The 21292-nt window shown below is 39.1% G+C and overlaps 1 protein-coding gene across 1 annotated transcript in view; it reads left to right on the top strand.

Annotated features, from left to right (window-relative positions):
- The window catches only part of LOC104225778 (uncharacterized), a 67337-nt gene that overhangs the window by 36053 nt on the left and 9992 nt on the right, over positions 1-21292 (top strand). Inside the window, exons 27-41 of the mRNA XM_070153011.1 lie at positions 7848-7961; positions 8038-8222; positions 8459-8567; positions 9032-9175; positions 9291-9581; positions 10214-10864; positions 10974-11168; positions 12387-12490; positions 17120-17409; positions 17504-17585; positions 17665-17979; positions 18240-19080; positions 19423-19586; positions 20290-20446; positions 20771-21040. Coding sequence (XP_070009112.1) covers positions 7848-7961; positions 8038-8222; positions 8459-8567; positions 9032-9175; positions 9291-9581; positions 10214-10864; positions 10974-11168; positions 12387-12490; positions 17120-17409; positions 17504-17585; positions 17665-17979; positions 18240-19080; positions 19423-19586; positions 20290-20446; positions 20771-21040 — 3912 coding nt within the window. The remainder of the gene's footprint in view (positions 1-7847; positions 7962-8037; positions 8223-8458; positions 8568-9031; positions 9176-9290; positions 9582-10213; positions 10865-10973; positions 11169-12386; positions 12491-17119; positions 17410-17503; positions 17586-17664; positions 17980-18239; positions 19081-19422; positions 19587-20289; positions 20447-20770; positions 21041-21292) is intronic.

The following is a 21292-nucleotide window of genomic DNA, read 5'->3' on the forward strand; positions in this document are numbered from 1 at the left end:
TTATTGATGAGGGAACTATCAAGGTCGTGAAGGTTATCACAGACGATAATGCTGCAGACATGTTGACCAAGATAGTCCCGCTCGCTAAGTTTGCACACTGCAAGGACTTGGCGGGGGTGTGCATCAACTGATGCAACTCCGAAGAGAACAGTTGCTAGGTGGAGGTGGTATGTTCAACAATGGTTTGATTCTTCTTGTTTCTTACAACGGGGTTGCCCAGTAAGCTTAGAAGTTTTGGCCAGAGTTGTTCACACGCTCGAAACGCAAACCAAGGTGGAGATTGAAAATGTTGGTTTATGTTTAGTCAACAATGGCATGCCAATTGGAAGAGTTGGTGGAAAGAGTTGGTGTGGATGCTAGGAGGAAGCTTCCTCCTTTGATGTCACCCATGACATCAAGAGGAGGTAGTTTGATGTCACCAATGACATCAAGAGGAGGTCTTTACCTCTATAAATAGATGCACTCCTTCACTTGTAGAAATCATCCCAAAATAATACAATACATTGTAGTGAGTAGAGAGTTAAGAGAGAAATTCTCTTAAGTGTAATTGGGAAATCTCCCCTTCCTTTGTTAATATTAAAAAGGGCAATTGTTCTCTGGTGGACGTAGGATTATTTTGATCCGAACCACATTAAATCTTGTGTTCTTTCTTTTACGTTTCCGCTAACACTTTTTGATCAGGAGATATCAGATATAACTACTTAATCTTATCTCCTTCACGTGCATCCCTTATGCTCGAATCCGCCCGTGTCTGTGTACACTATGTATGGACCTGGTTCATGCTTGAGTTCCTTTGTCAATCATCAAAACAAACTTCACTTGGGCCAACAAATTTCCATTTTTTTATGATGACAAACTTTGTGCTTTTCATAAGCATAAGCCCTGTTTCAACTCAGCTCCGCATCAACACAAAGCTAGAACACTTTTCATTTTATAGTCACTAATCATTAAGGGCCAGGTTCATTAGGTTATAAATATCACAGTCCAGTAAAAAGCACAACCTATCTCCCCCCTTTTGGCATCATCGAACAGTTGCATAACCCTTCCCTTATCTTGGCGCTTTTTGCGCTTTTCACCCTCGAAACACACAATAGTATCGGGCAGTGTTATCAAAGGCGCGCTTAAAGTATGCTTAAACCCTGAAGCGAGGCTCAAAACACGTTGAGCGCTTCGCCTAGCATAACAGGTGCTTTAGTATTGTAATCAAGGCTCTAAGGCATGCTTTTCCTTGCCAATGAGCGTAATCCTAAAGAGGCAATACTAAACAATTGATATTTCACTTTATTCTAAACTTTCTTCAATTTTTTTGTCCATATATTTGGTTTTCATGCTTATAGATATTAGTCTTGGACTACACATACATATTTTTAGTTTTTCTCCATTTGCGCCTTTCTTCATTAAAGCCCACGTTTTATTTGCACTTTGCGCTTGTGAGAAGGCCCGGGAGAAAATATGATATATTGATATTGTGTGTGATGCAATACAAGAGGTGCTATTTATAGCTACTCTATACAAAGGGGATACTACTCCTATTCCAATGTGGGACAATTACATAGCTATCTCTAACATTTACATAGCTATCTCTAACACTCCCCCTCAAGCCCTAACACTCCCCCTCAAGCCGGAGCATATAAATCATATGTACCGAGCTTGTTACATATATAATCAATGCGAGGACTAGTGAGGGACTTGGTGAAAATATCTGCAAGTTGATCATTCGATCTCACAAACTTCGTAGTAATATCTCCTGAGAGTATCTTTTCTCTGACGAAGTGACAATCAATCTCAATGTGTTTAGTTCTCTCATGAAACACCGGATTTGATGCAATATGAAGTGCAGCTTGATTATCGCACACAAGTTCCATCCGACTGATTTCACCAAATTTCAACTCCTTGAGCAATTGTTTGGTCCAGACTAGTTCACATGTTGCCATAGCCATTGCTCGGTATTCTGCTTCTGCACTAGACCGAGCAACTACATTCTGTTTCTTACTTTTCCAGGACACCAAATTTCCTCCTACTAAAACACAATATCCAGACGTAGAACGTCTATCAGAAGGTGATCCTGCCCAATCAGCATCCGAGTACCCAACGATCTGCTCATGACCTCGATCCTCAAACAGTAATCCTTTACCTGGAGCCGATTTTATATACCGGATAATGCGGACAACTGCATCCCAATGACTATCACAGGGAGAATTCATAAACTGACTTACAACACTCACAGGATAAGAAATGTCGGGCCTAGTCACTGTGAGATAATTTAATTTACCAACCAGCCGCCTATAGCTTGCAGGATCGCTAAGCAGCTCCCCCTGTCCAGGAAGAAGTTTAGAATTCGGATCCATCGGCGTGTCAACAGGTCTGCAACCTGTCATCCCTGTTTCCTCAAGAATGTCTAACACCTGTTTCCTCAAGAATGTCTAACCAACCAGCCGCCTATAGCTTGCAGGATCGCTAAGCAGCTCCCCCTGTCCAGGCAGAAGTTTAGAATTCGGATCCATCGGCGTGTCAACAGGTCTGCAACCTGTCATCCCTGTTTCCTCAAGAATGTCTAACACATATTTCCTTTGAGAAATAACAATACCTGAGCTAGATTGAGCAACCTCAATACCTAGAAAGTACTTCAATCTGCCTAGATCCTTAGTTTGAAAGTGCTGGAAGAGATGTTGCTTCAGATTAGTAATACCATCCTGATCATTGTCCGTAATAACAATATCATCAACATAGACTACCAGATAAATACATAGACTTGAAGCAGAGTGACAATAAAACACAGAGTGATCAGCTTCACTACGAGTCATGCCAAACTCCTGGATAACCGTGCTGAACTTACCAAACCAGGCTCGAGGAGACTGCTTAAGACCATAAAGTGACCGACGCAAGCGACATACAAGGCCACGAGACTCCCCCTGAGCAATAAAACCAGGTGGTTGCTCCATATAAACCTCATCCTCAAGATCACCATGAAGAAAGGCATTCTTAATGTCCAACTGATAGAGGGGCCAATGACGAACTGCAGCCATGGATAGAAAAAGGCGAACTGATGCCACTTTAGCCACTGGAGAGAAGGTATCACTGTAATCTAGCCCAAATATTTGAGTGTATCCTTTGGCAACAAGACGTGCCTTAAGTCGATCAATCTGGCCATCGGGACCAACTTTGACTGCATAAACCCAACGACAACCAACGGTAGATTTACCTGAAGGAAGAGGAACAAGCTCCCATGTACCACTTGTATGTAAAGCAGACATCTCGTCACTCATAGCCTGTCGCCATCCTGGATGAGACAATGCTTCACCTGTAGACTTAGGGATGGAAACCGAGGACAATGAAGATATAAAAGCATAATGGGGAGATGACAGACGATGATAACTCAAACCAACATAATGAGGATTAGGGTTTAGTGTGGTCCGTATACCTTTTCGAAGTGCAATCGGTGTACTAGGAGCAGGATCCGCAGTAGGAGCCGTGTCAGGTGCAGGAACGAGAACCAGATGGGCCTGATGTAGGGCGCGAACGACGATGATAAGTCAAGAGTGGTGTTCCTGTGGCTGGGGAACTAGGAGGGATAACACTGGACTCCTCAAAAGTTGGTATGGGTGAAACCTCTGTGGTTGAAGGTGGAGGAGGATTACTAAACTCCTCAAAAGTCGGTATAGGTAAGACCTCAGATATGTCATGGTGGTCAGCAGAAGTGACATCAGTTGTGAAGAAAGGTTTAGACTCGAAAAATGTGACGTCAGCTGACATAAGGTACCTATGAAGATCAGGTGAATAACAACGATATCCCTTCTGAACACGAGAATAACCAAGGAAGACACACTTGAGAGCACGAGGAGCTAACTTATCTTTCCCCGGGGCTAAGTTATGAACAAAACATGTGCTCCCAAAAACCCGAGGTGGAAGAGGGTATAAGGCTGACTGGGGAAACAATATTGAATGTGGAATCTGACCCTTGATGGGAGATGAAGGCATCCTATTAATCAAATAACAAGCTGTGAGAACTGCATCGCCCCAAAAACGCAGCGGAACACGAGACTCAATTAGAAGTGTGCGAGCAGTCTCAATAAGGTGCCTATTCTTTCTTTCTGCAACCCCATTTTGCTGAGGGGTATAAGGACAAGATGTCTGATGAATAATTCCATGAGAAGACATAAACTGCTGAAACTGAGAAGATACATATTCTAAGGCATTATCACTGCGAAAAATGCGGATAGAGACACCAAATTGGTTTTTGATTTCAGCACAAAAACTCTGGAATATAGAGAATAACTCAGAACGATCTTTCATTAAGAAAAGCCAAGTACATCTTGAGTAATCATCAATAAAGCTAACAAAATAACGAAATCCCAAGGTTGAACTGACTCTACTAGGACCCCATATATCAGAATGAACCAAGGAGAAAACAGACTCTGCATGACTCTCAACACTACGCGTAAAGGAAGCTCGGGTATGTTTCCCAAGCTGACACGACTCACAATCTAATCTAGACAAACTGGATAAACTAGGCACCATCTTTTGAAGTTTGGATAAACTCGGATGTCCTAAACGTCTGTGGATTAGATCTGGAGGATCTGTAACTAGACATGTTGTGGAAGGACTGAGCGAGTTAAGGTAGTAAAGACCTTCTGATTCACGACCTGTACCAATTGTCCGTCCCGTACTGCGGTCCTGCATAATAAAAGAATCATCAATAAAATATATACCACAATTGAGGGCACGAGTCAAACGACTAACAGATGCAAGACTAAAAGGACAACCAGGAACATAAAGAACGGAATCTAGGGTGATAGAAGACAATGGGTTGGCTTGTCCAACTCCTTGTGCCTTAGTTTGACATCCATTGGCTAAAGTAACAGTAGGAAGAGACTGTGAATATACAATATTCGACAAAAGTGATTTATTACCAGAGATATGATCAGAAGCGCCTGAGTCCATGACCCATGGTCCAAGAGTACTAGACTGGGAAACACAAGCAAAAGAATTACCAGCAATAGGAGTGTCAGTCTGGGCAACTGAGGCTACTTGTGGAGATGTTTGCTTACTTGCTCGATACTGAAGGAGCTCATTATATTCTTCTTTAGATACAGAAAAGCCCTGGTTACCTGTAGTCTCGCTCTGAGCAACGTAGGCATTTTTGGGTGGACGGCCATTTAAGGAATAACACATTTCGCGAGTGTGTCCAAGTTTGTGACAATAAGAACACTTGGGTCTAGATCTCCCAAAACGACCGCCTCCTCGTCTATTCTCCATAGCTTGATGCCCGAACATCCACTGTCTGGGATGCAAGAACAGAGGAATCAAGTATCTGTGATGAAATCACTAGGTGACTTGGTGCTGCAGCAAGGCGAAGTAATCGAGAGAATAATTCATCAACTGTAGGGACAGTCGGACTCGCCAAAATCTGGTCTCGTACTGAATCAAGATCATGAGGAAGTCCAGCGAGTGTAAGAACTAGAAACATTTTCTGTCGCTGCTCTTGTTGTTTTGACACACTAGCAGAAACTGGCATCAATGTCTCAAATTCCTCCATGACTGCCTGTACCTGACCCAAGTAAGTAGACATATCTAATTCTTGCTTCTTTAAGTTTGTCATCCGTGATATCACATCATAGAAGCGAGATATATCATTAGTGTATAACGTACGAGCCTTTGCCCAAACCAAATAACATGTCTGGAATGGCCGAAACAAAGGCATCAACTTAGAATCAATAGAACGCCACAAGATGCTACATAATTGAGCATCAATTTTTGCCCAAAGCGCTATCGCCTTTTCATCTCCTTCGCTAGACTGTTTAATCAGATGATCTTGCACACCTTGACCTTTACACCACAACTCGACAGATGAAGCCCAAGCTAAGTAGTTTGAACCTCCCATTAAAGGTTCCGAGGTAATCATAACATTAGAGTTTCCAGAACTCATGCTTTTAGACCCAAAAACATCAATTCCCAAAGACATCTTGTAAATTATTACCAAATAAGAGAAATAATCAACTGTAATCCACTGAAAATAGAGTAAGGAACACTGAACCAGAATAGTAAACTACTGTAGCAGTTGGAAAGTTACTGTTGCAGCCGGAAAATATTCAAAGTGGTCGGAATGAAATAAAAACAGTAGGGGTAGGAATCGGAATTACCAGAAGACCCAACTGTTCTGAAGGAACTTTTTCAAAAAATGGCCGGAAGTCAACTTTTTGAAATCACTATTCACGCCGGAAAAATAAAAAAGTGGTCGGAATTTGGGTAACCTGGATGGGTAGGCTCGGAATTGCAAGGGAAATAATCTGTCCTGAAGAGTCGTCGCCAAAAAATGGCCGGAAGGTGGCCCACGCTAGGGCTGTGCATTTGGATCGGATATCCGAAATCCGATCCGATCCACTCTATTTCGGATTTTCGGATTTCAAATTTCGGATTTTCGGATTGGATACGGATTGTGTTTTATGAAATTTCGGATTTTCGGATTGGATTCGGATTGGTATGATTTTAATCCGATCCGATCCGATATCCGAAATTATATGTACCTATATAAATACACACTAAAATTTTAGGGTTATGCTTATTCATTTTTCACACACCCCCTCACTCACTTAGATTTTTCCGCCTCTCTTGCACCTCTCTTCTCTTCAGTGAAGACTAAAAGAGTCTCAATGACTCAAACTTCCGATTTTACTTTGATTTTATGTCTCTTTCTTCCGCCTCTCTTCTCTTCTCTTCTGTCTTTTATGTCTATTTCATGTTCTATTCTTCAACTTTTGATTTTATTTTGATTTTTTTGTTTGTTTTGGTAGATGGAAGATGAGATAGAGACACCGAATGAACTTTAAATTGTTGAAAAATTTTGTGACAATCCGATCCGACAATCCGAAAAATTATCCGATCCAAAGTTTAAAATCCGATCCAATCCAATGTTAATTCGGATCGGATTCGGATTGCCCTTTTCAGAATCCGAAATCCGAAATCCGAATCCGAAATATGCTAAATCCGATCCAATCCGATCCGTGCACAGCCCTAGCCCACGCAACGTTGGAACTTCGCCGGAAAATTTTCTTTGGACAGCTACAGTATCGCCAGAGATTTTCACTGGGATTTGGTCGCCGGACAGTGACTACTCTTGTGGTAGTGTTGGATTTTGTGCACAACACTGACCGAGACAAAGCAGACGCAAAACAACTTTGAAAGTCGCCGGAAAAAAAGGGTTCCGGTGACTGATTTTACTTCCCGGAATCGCTGGAATTTATGCACAGCGATAAATCTCTCACGATAGCTCTGATACCATGTGAGAAGGCACGGGAGAAAATATGATATATTGATATTGTGTGTGATGCAATACAAGAGGTGCTATTTATAGCTACTCTATACAAAGGGGATACTACTCCTATTCCAATGTGGGACAATTACATAGCTATCTCTAACATTTACATAGCTATCTCTAACAGCGCTTAAAGCCCCAACAGACCTTAGAGTTTTTTTGCACTTTTCGCTTTTGATAACACTGGTATCAAGATTCAACTTGAGTTAGATCAACCGCCTCGCTCTCCCTTAAGTATTAGTACCAATAAAGAAGTGGACATAAACTTGTTCAGATTATGTAGAATCTACGGATTCTTAGATTGATCTATTTTGGCAGAGATTATACTTACTGTTCGTCGCCTTATTTCATGCAAAATATAGTAAAACAGGCAAAACTTACAAACAGTTTGAGTGATATTGGCCGCTCTGGCATAAATTTGCTTTGTCCTTGATTTTTTATGTATTCTTCTGGTTTGTCATTTGATACACTTCTTTGGAGTTGTCATGTATTAATTTTCTCTGAACTAATCGGTCGGATTATTTGTGGATTGCAGCTAGAATTTTGTTCATTCAATGTTGATGATGAAGACTACATGGGTTATGATTACAGCATTATAGGCCAGCTGTCTGAAGTGCGGATTGTTTATTTGAATCGCTTTATCCAAGAGGTAATGCAGCTTTAGCTTTTCTATTTGGCTATTCCTGTGTTTTATGATCTCATGATATGTTATGATTTTCTTGTAGATTGTCAGTTACTTCATGGGTCTTGTTCCAAACAGTTCTAATGATGTTGTCAGAATAAACGATCAAGTTACAAACTCGGAGAAGTGGTTTACAAGAAGTGAGGTTGAAGGATCGCCTGCTTTAAAGCTGGATCTTTCTCTAAGAAAGCCTATAATTTTAATGCCTCGAAGGACTGATAGCCTTGAGTGAGTTAATAATTCTCTGGTGATGATGCTTTCCAGTCAGTTCTTCTGTTAAAATATGCACCTGTTAGCAGTGCTCTAATTTAAAAGTCTAATGTATTGCCTTGATTTTTCCTGTATCTTCATGTTTTATGTGATCTGTTTTGTGGGGATATATGGATTATGGATTAGACATTTATACCCTTTAATCACATCTGTGGAACAATAATCATAGCTGATCTCATAGTTTCCTCTTGCAGTTATTTGAAGCTCGATGTTGTTCATATCACTGTCCAAAACAGGTTTCAGTGGTTTTGTGGTAGCAAAAGTGAAATGAATGCCGTACACATGGAAATATTAACAATCTCTGTAAGATCTTTATGTTTTATCTCCGTTGGTTATGTTTTTGATCTAGATGCAAGTTGCTAATGGCCTAATATCACAATATTCTTACACTGATAAGGGAATTTAACAAAGAATGAGAATAAATAGTTTAGCTCAATAAAAATCTCATTTTTGCTGTCAAAGTTGCATGCTTTTTGCATGAAGCAAAAATTTGCATATTGCCAATCAGGGAACCTGTTTGAAGCTCAATTTTTGTATGTAATAGCATTTGAAAAGGTTGTGCAAGTTTGTCAGAGAGAGTATCCTTTAAACAGGGAAGTTATAGATATCTGCAGATTGTTAATTTGGTTGGCTTGCGTTATACAATGTAAGCTCAATGGTATCATAGATAGACACCATAATAGTATTCTTTTTAGTTGTCCCTTTCTTTAAGTTACTCTCCATACATAGTTCATCTGAGAATTTGTCAGATATTTACCTTCCTGTAGGTCAAGGACATCAATTTAAATGTGGGTGCTGGCTCAGAATTGGGTGAAAGTATAGTCCAAGATGTCAATGGAATTTCAATTGTTATACAGCGATCGCTGAGGGACCTATTGCATCAAATCCCTAGCATCGAAGTTGCTATCAAGGTACTTTAATACTAAAATTCTGACTGTAGTTTGGTTCTTTCTATCGTTCACTACCTAGAATTTTGTTGTTTTGGAGATCAAATTGTCCCAATCTCATGGTATTTGAATATTTCAGGTTGAAGAATTAAAAGCTGCTCTATCAAGCAGGGAGTATGAGATAATTGCAGAATGTGCGCAGGAAAATCTTTCAGAGACTCCTAATGTTGTGCCTCCTCTAATAGATGACGCCTCATCATCTTCAGCTGTCAAGACACAACATTTATCAGTGAGAAATTCTGATGCTGTTAAATCTGAAGCTGAAGATAAAGATAAGTGGATTGTAACCAAGGTCTCTATTGCTATTGATCTGGTTGAGCTTGGTCTTCACTATGGATTGACAAGGGATGCATCGCTTGCCACGATGCAGGTAATTGAGACTCCATTATTTAAGTTTATTTTGTTATTATTGTTATCCTTTCAAATTGTACTTTCATCTTGCTATTCCGGTTTGTTAATCTCATGCTTCTGTGAAAGGAAAGAACAATGTCTTTAGATGTTTCTTGGGTCAATAGATGTCACTAAGACAATATAATGGGCACATCTTCAAAACAGGTTGCTGATTTTCGCATGCATTTTCATTGAAGACATAGTGAGGAAATAGGTCTTATTGCATGCTTGACACTTGTCAGTCAGCCACTTTTGTCTAATTAGTGAAGTAAATTTGAGCAGGAGATGCTAGAATACGAACATATCGGCATGAAGTATATTACCTTTGTTCTGGTTAGGCAGTTAAGCATACACGTATTGTGTCACTTATTGGTAAATTGATCTCCACTAAATATGCATGAAGTGCAATATTTTGGATAGTTGTGTACATACTGTGATGTTCATGATCTTCTTGGAATTTGAATCATATCTATTTTTATTAATCTCCCTTTTTTAATCATAAATTTTGCACATCGTCACTGTCTTCCAAATATGTTTAATCTTTGTTTTCATTTAATCTATTAATTTTATGCCTGCCAAATTCTGAATGCGGATCTTATTTTTGCTTTTAAGGTAAGTGGTCTGTGGCTTCTCTACAAATCCAATACAGCAGGAGAAGGCTTTCTGTCTTCGACACTCGAAGATTTCACTGTGATGGATAATCGTGAAGGTATAGAACAGGAACTCAGGTTGGCAATTCGGAAGCCTGAAACAATTTGGTACAATCCTTCACAGTCAGTGACTGATGCTGGTGAATATGCTGGCATGGCCTTCAGTACAAGTAGTGACAAGGACATGAAACTCGTACCTTCAATGGTTATTCTTGATGCAAGATTCTATGAAAATTTGACATCTTTTTCTCTCTTCATTCAAAGGCCACAACTGCTAGTTGCACTTGATTTTCTGCTTGCTGTTGTTGAGTTCTTTGTACCAAATGTTCGAAGTATGCTGGCAAACGATGACCATGGAAGTTCTGCTAATGCTGTAGATGCTGTTATTCTTAATGACTCAGTTTACAATCAGCCTTCTGCTGAACTCTCACTTTCTCCTCAGAAACCTTTGGTTGCCGATGATGAAAGTTATGACTTTTTCACATATGATGGCAGAGGTGGAACTTTGTTTTTGCAAGATAGGAGAGGACAAAATCTCTCTTCTCCGAGTGAAGAGGCTGTAATTTATGTTGGAAGTGGAAAGAAGTTGCAATTTAAGAATGTTAAGATCAAGGTGTGTCCTCTAAACGGATGTTTCATTTATACGAATCTTGATTATGAAGCTTTATTGTTTTGACGGAGATGGAATTACCATGTTGGTTTTCTTTTTCTTTGTGGTTCAGAATGGAAAATATTTGGATTCATGCGTTTTACTTGGATCCAATAGCAGCTATTCTGCTTCAGAGGATGATGGAGTCTTCTTTGATGAAGCTTCATGTGAAGGACCATCAGAAGATGATTCTGGAGTGACCGTAGATGCTGTGCCATCTCAGAATACTAATGTCAGCAGATCTGCAGAGTTTATATTTGAGCTGAAGGTCAAATATTCTCTTATTTTTGTTGTTCTTTCTGCAATACCAGTAAAAGATTTTCCTTCAAGCAATACACTACATAGTTCATATATGGCCTTTCTGCCATGTGCATAAGTCTCTTCAAGTATTCTAAAAAATATGACCTTCAGTATCTACAATCTAAGAGGCCTGTGCACATATCTGATAAGTTAAAGGCACTTATTATCTATGATATAACTTTGAATCACACCATGGTTTGATGGTAGTCATTTATGAGTGTTTGCTGCTCTTTGGTGTTCATGTATCCTTCCTCCAGCAGGTGCCATTTGTTTGTTTAGGGCTGTAACCTTTTTAAACAGCGGTTGTATGAAGACCTTTCAGTAACGAAGAACAGCAGATTGACAGTCCATGAGTGGCCTTAGGTTCAGATCATGGGTCCTCTCAACATAGTCAGTTTGGATATAATTACCTCAAAATCTGTTGGGAAACAGTGATTGTAAAAGATCTTGCGTACAATAAGTATCATTGAAGTCTGCTAGACAAAAATGTTAATCTATATGAGGATTGTTAGCACCAAAAATACAAGGTCTTCCCAAGTTCTGCTTTCTTTCTCTGCCCCCAAAATTTGCATCTTTTAAGCAAACTTTTGTCACATGGAAGGCGCACTTGTTTCTTCTCTCAATTTTATCATTGCTGACATGATTCACAGTCGAAGAATTTCAGCCATTTTTATCAACGGAGGCTTTTCCTTTTATCTTTAGAATGTCTACAATCTGGATAGCAATTTGACTCTACTATACAACATATATATCTTGCTTTGTTTTTGTTGTTTTAGCATGTGAAGTTTGTTTGCACTATGTTTGATACTATGATGGAGAAGAAGGATAAAAAGGAGAAAACCTCTTGGTTTTGCTTCTTCTGGTGTGAGTTACTCATTTAGATCCAGTCTTTTTGATACAACTTGAGGGCAAGTAAAGTGTTTCCTCGTTTATGTCCAATTTCAAAGCGATAGGAAATTGATTACTGACCTGTCTGCTTTTAACTACCCCTCGTCCTTAACTTCCTTGCTAAGTGGTGGAGATCACCATAACGATCCTGTGTTATTTCCCTCTCTCCCACCTGTCCTCGTTTCATCTCGACCAAACATAGTGTTGATGATCTGGTACATTGAATTAGGAGGAGTCATTTAATAGAAATTTGAACTTGCTATAATTTTAATTACATCTTATGGAGAACAAAATGCAGGCTATTGGTCCAGAGCTTACCTTCTATAATACATCAAGAAGTGTGGGAGAGTCTGCTTCCCTTTCGAACAAATTATTGCACACGCAGTTGGACGCCTTCTGCAGGTTGGTTCTCTCTGCTAAGCATTACAGTGTTCCATTTTTGTTTTTTTTACTTGTATTTGTTGGGGATTGCATGTTTTTCATATTTCTACCTGGTTTCATGGAATTTCCAATTTGTGCATGGAAGTCCTCTATCAGCTTCCGTGGGACATGGTAGTTGGTTAGATAGGCCTATCGAGGAGGAGTAACATGTCCTTCCATTTCTCTCTAGAATAATACTTATATTAGTCTACTGATGATTTATCTGATTATGTGTTGATTGGTTCGAGTCTTGATTCTTTGTTTGTTGAATTAGTTTCTAAAATGGTACTCTCCATTAGTTTTGAGGAATTTTAGCAGTGTAAGCTTATCAATAAGACGGCGACAAATGGCGTGTTCAGCAAGCTCTCTTAATTTTTTGATTATGCAATTTCTTCAGATTAAGAATGCTTAATGAAGATACTTGACATTATTATACTTTCAAATGAGTTGGTGAATGATGCTAGCTACCGCAATAACCAATTGCTACTTTTTAAAGTGTTTTTTGGTATGACACGTGAAATTGGATTACTTCATCAGTTCTTCCTTCGTTTGTTACTATGATGATCGAGATTAGTCTTGGTAATGCATCTACAAGATTGAATTAACTTATCATGTGTAGTTTACAGGAAAGAATCTATGTATCCAGTCGAAAGTTATAAGCGAACTGGTAGAGTAACTCAAGATCTTTTTCAAACTCTTTGAATTCCCTTGAAAAAAAATAATGTATCTCCAAACACCCTCTTTCACGTGGGGCTCAACTTTAGAGTTCACAAGTTTATTAAATACAGATTTACGGTAGTAAGAACGGCCTATAAAAGGTTGATTCTGATACCTTTTGAAATATATTTATGCATCTAACCAAAAATCTTGAGGCAATTGATGGCTCACGACATTTGTAAACCCACCTTACAAATTCCTTTTGTTGCCTTTATATACTCTCTTGAGGCAATTATATATCTCAATCAGCTTCTTGTTTTTGTGTTGGACATTAAGTAAGGTATCCTGCATTTGAAGCTTTGAGGGGAACTTGATTTACAACTCGCTAATCATAGTGGTCTTTTCTTTTCTATGTTTACCCCTTTTTAGTGTCTTTTGGTGTTTCTGTTTTCTAGGTGAAAGTAGTTTAATATTAAGATTTGACATTTTAGCTTCCATTGTCTGTTGTACCATTCTGTGTTGTCCTCTTACTTGGGGATGCTTTTGTTGGGAAGTCCTCTTTTGATTACTTATGAGTCTATGACCCTATTGGGTTATCCTCTTTTTTGGATCGCTATGGAGGTAAGCCAGAAGATTGAACTTGTGATGCCAACTTTCTCATGAAAATGGGTTACCAATGTGCGCGGGACCGTTATAATTTTTGTCAAAATAATGATAATTTCAACTAAAAAGAAATTATTCTGTGTAAAGGATGATGATTGTTAGATAATTATGTATAAATAGTCCTAGTCTAATATGTAGTAGTAGTAGTAGAATATGTCCTAGTCCCATATGTAGTAAGAGTAGAATATGTATTATATATAGAGCTCATTGTATAATTGTTATAATTGGATTTTTCTCCCAAGCATTCTCACATGGTATTTGAGCTTCAGTGAGAAAATTATCGTTGTGCGTCATTCCAGCGACATTCGGGAAGAAATATCTCATCACCGTGCAATTTTCCGGCAACTTCGTCTTGTTCCCAGGGTTCATCACTGCTACAGTGGTACTGTGCATATACCAGTACCACCATCAGATCCGAGGCCCTTGTGCGACCAAACCCCAGAAATTCCAGTTCCGTCGGAATAGAAAAGTCAGTCACCGTGCATCTTCCCGGTTGACGAATCAAGATTAATTTGCGTTATCTCCTCATCAGTAAGTGTTTTGCGAAAACCACATGTTCGGAAAAGTCAGGCGACAATCCCAGTCAATCGCTCCGATACAAAGCCGCTCGCGCGCCTCCACGCGCCGCCGGAACTAGGATTCCAGCGAGCTACAATAACTTTTCCGGCACGTGTGAGCCATTCTGGCCACTTTTTGACAAAACTTCTTCAGGACAACTTACTCGTCCGGTGATCCCGAGCCTACCCATATAAATTACATCAAATTCTGACAATTTTTTTCGGTGTGAACAATGCACTTTTCCCCAGAAAAGTTTCTATTTTCTGGTAGTGTTTTAAACCTATTTTGCAGTGTGGAATTCAGCTTAGTCTCACTATTTTCAAAATTTTCCAGCAACATTTCGGCCAACTTTTATTTATGAGCAATCACCTGGTTTTGTTGCTCAGGGGGAGTCTAGTGGCCTTGTATGTCGAATGATCGGCTTGCAGATATTTTCACCAAGTGCCTCACTGGCCCTCGTATTAGTTACATATGTAACAAGCTCGGTACATATGATTTGTATTCACCGGCTTGAGGGAGTGTGTTAGATAGTTATGTGTAAATAGTCCTAGTCCCATATGTAGTAGGAGTAGGATATGTATTATATATACTCATTGTATCATTGTTAATAATTATATTTTTCTCCTGTGCATTCTCACAATGATTTTAGGGAAAACCCTGTATGTTGGACAAAAATCTATAATTAGTAGAATTTGGTTTTCAGAATAGGTTAATATATAGTTATCAAAGACTAATCGGGTTAATATGCTATCATGAGTGTTCTGTCATCTGTTCTTTCTAGTGTACAAGAGCTCTTGTGTTAACTTTCATTTGCAAAGCAAGCCTCCTTTCAAGATTTTCTATGGGTTGAGGTTCACGGCAGACTAAGCATCCTCTACTTTTTTTTGATAAGGTAAATTGTATTAATCAAAAGGGAGAGAACTCCCGTATACAGGAAGTATATCAAAAAGTAGAGAATTTACATCAGAACATGATTCTCTACAAAAGACGCCCAATCTTCTATACAAATAGGGGCTATATGAGTACATCAAAAAGCGATCAAAGATAAAAGACTATTCTTAAGATGTGAAAAAGGAGACTCAATCCCCTCAAAAGCTCTCCTATTTCTCCCCCCCCAAACTATCCACATGAGAGCTAACGGGGCGAACTTCCACGCCTTTTGCTTTCTTCTTCTATGGAAACCAGCCCAACTATATAGCATTTTCTTTACGGTCCAAAAAGGTTCAGGATCACCCTCCACAAAGCCGAGGACACAGGGCAATGCAACAAAAGATGATCAACTTCTTCCCCTGAGCTTTTACACATATAGCACCAACTAACAAGTGTAATTCCCCTCTTTCGCAGATTCTCAGCAGTCAAAATCTCTCCCCTCGCTGTTAGCCATGCAAAAAAGCACACCTTCGTGGGCGCCTTAGGAATCCAGATCGAGGAGTATGGAAAAGAGGCCTCCTCTCTCACCAACATACTCTGGTAAAAGGACTTTACGGTGAACAGACCATCACCACGCAAACCCCATCTCCAAGAATCACAAGATGGCTGAGGCCTGTCTTGCCCATATAGCAGTGTCAATAAATCTTGGAGCTCCGCAATTTCTCAATTTTGCATGTTCCTTCTAGATGAGAGGTCTCATACTACCCCCCTTCATGCTCCTTAAGGATCCTCTACTTGTTTCAATTTAGTGGTAACAGGGATGATATTTCCTTCTTGTTGCATTAAGTGTAAGAAAGAAGATTGTCCATTTGTGTAAATTGCCTCCTCTAAAAGCTTAAAACTGTGAGCACTTCTATTTATTTTGGATTTGCAATGCATTCCTTCATGTGCTTGATTTCCTTTTATGGCTACAACAACAAAAAACTCAGTGTAATCCCACAAAGTGGGGTCCGACGAGGGTAGTGTGTACGCACACCTTACCCCTACTTTGATTTCCTTTTATGGCTAAGTTTGTGAAAACTTTTTGATGACGGGTGACAGTGATATTGAATACAAGACCTCTGCTTGCTCAGGTCCTATGTTTAATTGAATGAATCAACCTCATCTAAACACTTAAGATTTATGTTTGGAACAATAAATCTCATATTGGTCTTTGCCTCATCTTTTTCCATCAGTCCTTGTGGATTTCGCTGTAATGACTGATGGATTTAGCTCGCGTAACTGCAATGTTGTTGAAATTAAAAAATAGGCCTCTGGTGTATGCAGGGGATAAAGTACAAGTCTTTGTTTCCACTTTTTCTTAATATTACTTTTAATTTCAAGTTATTTTTAGCAGTAGTAGTAGTTGTTATCATGTGTGAAACCAACACTTCCCCGCATGCTCAGGACCGGGATATCTGGAGCGTGGATAATATAATTGGGGCCCAACATCGGGTATATGAAGAATTGGTATTGTCCCGGCTCTGATACCATGTGAGAAATATAGGCACGGGAAAATATTATTGCGATGTGTCATAACTATTTCCTTACACTGAGCCCTATTTATATTTTATACATATACTTTACACAGTACATACTACCTATGTTCCAATGTGGGGCACTAAGCCTATTAATATATACAGAGCACTACGTAATAGTTAATTGCTATAAAAAGGTGTGTCTTGTATTCATAAATTATCAAGTAATCAATTTATCTGGTCTTTCTATTGTTTTTTCACTGTGTAACTTGAGGACGCCTGGTCGTCCCTTGCTCTGCTTTCTCTTAAAAGTATTATGTAACAAACTTGACCATGATGTTTCCAGGATTGTTTTAAAAGGCGATACCTTTGATGTGAATGCAAATGTTCTTGGATTAACTATGGAGAGCAATGGAGTTAGAATAGTGGAACCTTTTGATACCTCTGTGAAGTTCTCTAATGCTTCCGGAAAGTCAAATATACAGTTGGCTGTCTCCGATATTTTTATGAACTTTTCATTCAGCATCTTAAGACTGTTTTTGGAAGTTGAGGACGATATTTTGGCATTTTTGAGGACCACATCAAAGAAAATGACGGTGGTGTGCTCCGAGTTTGACAAAATTGGGACAATCAAAAGTATGACACAGTGCATCCAAACAGAGTAACTTACTTTATCCATAAGATAGATCTAAACTGATGAAAATGACATTTGTTGATTGTTTCATCACAGGTCCGTCTAACCAGATATATGCTTTCTGGAGAGCTCGTGCTCCGCCTGGTTATGCAACAGTTGGTGACTATCTGACACCAACGTTAGTAAATCTCCGCAGATTCATTTTCTCTATTGCCTTTGCAAATTTGCCTGTGATACTAACTGTTCTAGTTCAACAGCGACAAGCCACCCACAAAAGGAATCATCGCTGTGAATACCAGCTTTGTCAGAGTAAAGAGGCCAGAGTCTTTCTTGCTTATTTGGCCCTCATCCTCATACAAGGATGGTGAATTGTGTACAACCACGTGTTTATCTGAAGAAGATAGCACCTGTTCCATTTGGTTCCCTAAAGCACCTAAAGGTTATGTTGCAGTGGGCTGTGTAGTCTCTCCTGGAAGGATGCAACCTCCAATATCGTCAGCCTGGTGCATCTTAGCCTCTTTAGTTTCACCATGTGATCTGAGAGATTGTGTTAATATTGACATTATGAGTAGGTATGTGAAGTTATTTGATTTGTTTTCTTTCTAATTCATGGGATCATAGGTGGAAGTAGTATTTAACACCTGTGGTAAAACAAATCTGTTCTCATCTTGTGCATTTCTTCCAAGTGAAGTTCAAGTCTAATCATACGACTCGTATTAGTTTTGCATGCCTGTACTTAATTTTACTGGTCTGTAATGCAGTTACAGATATCAACATATGATTTTCAGTTCAATATAAAATGTATTCTAACCTGTAGTTAGTCTTGTCCCAGATCTTCCAACTTGGCATTCTGGCGCGTGGATAATTCCATTGGTACCTTCCTGCCTTCAGATCCAACTACTTTGGAGTTGTGTGGCAGAGCATATGATCTTCGGCATATTTTCTTTGGGCTTCCCAGAGATTTCTCTGAAACATCAAAGAGCTCAGAAACTAGGGCTTCCTCTAGTCGAAATCATGCAGTTCAATCAGAGAGGTCATCCACTGTAAACTCTGGTCGCAGGTCTGAAGCCATTGCAACATTTAGGTTAGTTTGGTGGAATCAAGGTTCTGGATCTAGAAAGAAATTATCTATATGGCGCCCTATTATTCCTCAAGGGAAGGTATATTTTGGTGATATTGCAGTTCAAGGGTATGAGCCTCCAAATACTTGTATCGTACTTCATGATTGTGATGAGCTTTACCAAGCCCCTTCAGATTTTAAGCTTGTGGGACAGATGAAGAAACATAGATCAGTTGATAGTATATCTTTTTGGATGCCTCAGCCTCCTCCAGGCTTTGTGTCCTTGGGTTGTATAGCTTGTAAAGGTGCACCAAAGCAATCTGATTTTGACTCCTTAAGATGCATCCGCAGTGATATTGTTGCCAGTGATCAATTTTCGGAACAAAGCATTTGGGATACATCTGATGCTAAATTTATGAAGGAGCCATTTAGTTTATGGGTTATTGGAGATGAGTCAGGAACCTTTATTGTTCGCAGTGGTTTCAAGAAGCCTCCAAAGAGGCTTGCTTTAAAGATTGCTGATCGAGATATGGCTAGTGGTCCAGATGATATGGTGGTTGACGCAGAAATCAGAACATTCTCTGCAGCCCTCTTTGATGATTATGGTGGCTTGGTAATCTAAGCTTTCCAGTAGCTTTAATTTCTTCCGCAACTAGGTGTATTATTGATAGTATAAACAGCAATTGTGTTGACGATACTTCTGTTAGGTTATAGACACATGTAAACCGCAAAACATTTTCTGTTCAACTTATATTACTAGAAGGTTCTCCTATGTGGCATCTCCTTGCTATAATATCAAAAGTAATGTATGATCACCTTTTGATGTAGTAGCATGTAAATAAGTTTCCAAATTTCCTTGACTTAATGCTTCTACATGCTATTTGTTATTCTGGATTACATTCACAGGGTCTATCTGTTGTCAACTGACATCTCTACTGTTCTACTCGATCTGCAGATGGTTCCTCTATGTAATGTGTCTTTCAGTGGCATAACTTTCAATCTACATCAAAGGTCTGACTATCTGAATTCCAGTGCGACCTTCTCCTTGGCCGCTAGATCATACAATGATAAGTATGACTCTTGGGAGCCTCTTTTGGAACCAGTTGATGGATTATTGAGGTTTTTCTTCTTCGAAACTTTTGTGAACTTCCCAGTGCTTCTTACATTAATATTTTCCTTGCAATAGAAACTAGAATTTTGGGACCCTGGTACTCTACCATGACACACCGTATAAAATACTCTCTTCCTCTTCATGTTTCTTAGATGAATCAATACATTACTTGCTTGTGGAACGACTGTTTATATGCAAGTTATTTAACTCCATTCAACTTATCTACTTTGTGGACAAACAGCAAGTTACTTTCTTGTCTTGCCAAATATTATCCCTTTTTTTGGTGGTAATTTGCCCAAATATTGTTTCATTTTCCAATAATTAACATATTATACTTGTTCAGGTGCAATTGCAATGACCTTTTTTCGGCCTTTGATAATTTGGATCATAACTGTGGTCTGGACCACTAACTTGTTTCAACCTTGCCATCATAGTACGAATTGTGTGTATATTGGAAGCAAGAATGATTTGTCAAATTATTCCTACTCTGAATTCCATGCCTGTGTTTGACTGGCAAACTTTGCTTTTGTGAGAGGTCTACTTATATTTCGGGTTCAACATTCTGCATAGTCCTTATCAGAGAGATGTAGTTGCTGGGGCTATTTGGTTTCAGCCTAGCATATAATCCTTCTTTTTGCAGAATGTTCAGCATGTATTAGAGGACCTCAGTTTTAGGATTTATTATTTAGACTGATTTTTTTTAATATTCAGGTATCAGTACGACGTGAATGCTCCTGGTGCAGCTTCGCAGCTTCGTCTTGCATCTACTGGGGATTTGAACTTAAATATATCTGTGTGTAATGCCAACACAATATTTCAGGCTTATGCCAGCTGGAATAATCTGAGCAATGTCAAGGAATCCTACCAGGCAAATCTTCTTTCTTTAATAAATATTCTAGCCCGGTATCAATTTCTTCATCATGTAGCACACACATTCAAGGATATCATTACTTGACACTATAAATTTCACTCCGTCTACCTGCTGTTACTTGTACATATACATGAGATATTACCACTTTTTTATTTCATGCTACAGAATATCTGGGACACATTACTTGAGTAATTTAAGAAATTAGTCAAACCAAATATCCAATCAAATGTACTTCATAAGATAGTGTATGAGATATCTAGCATATCCTCCTCCTTCTGTTAGTGACAGACATATCCCCGTTTTTCGAATTTTATTTGGCAGGATGCAGTCGCACCAATTGGAGGAAGCAGGTCCATCATTGATGTTCATCACAGAAGAAATTATTTCATTATCCCACAGAATAAACTTGGTCAGGACATTTTCATAAGAGCTACGGAAATCAGGGGCCTACCTAGCATAACTAAAATGCCGTCTGGAGATAGCAAACCAATTAAAGTACCTGTTGCAAAGAATATGTTGGATTCACACTTGAACGGAAGTCTTTTTGAAAAAGGCAAATCCATGTTGACAATAATAATAGCAGAGGCAGAGGTATGTTTCTGTGATAATGCTAATAGAAAAGCTAAGTGTAAAATACATCAGCACCAAATGACTCAGAGAGTTGTGTTTAATAGAGGACGTGGAAATTAAGAAAATTACTAGCTGTTTCATAATTGATGTTTGTGGAGTTGCATATTGCTTCTTCTTTCAAGGCATGAGACTGTCTATGTAAATTCTGCTCTATTTCATGTCTTTATCAAGAACTTTCTATAACAGAATAAAATTGTTGAAGACAAATAAATA

Source organism: Nicotiana sylvestris, chromosome 8, assembly GCF_000393655.2.
Source record: "Nicotiana sylvestris chromosome 8, ASM39365v2, whole genome shotgun sequence".
NCBI classification, from domain to species: domain Eukaryota; kingdom Viridiplantae; phylum Streptophyta; class Magnoliopsida; order Solanales; family Solanaceae; genus Nicotiana; species Nicotiana sylvestris.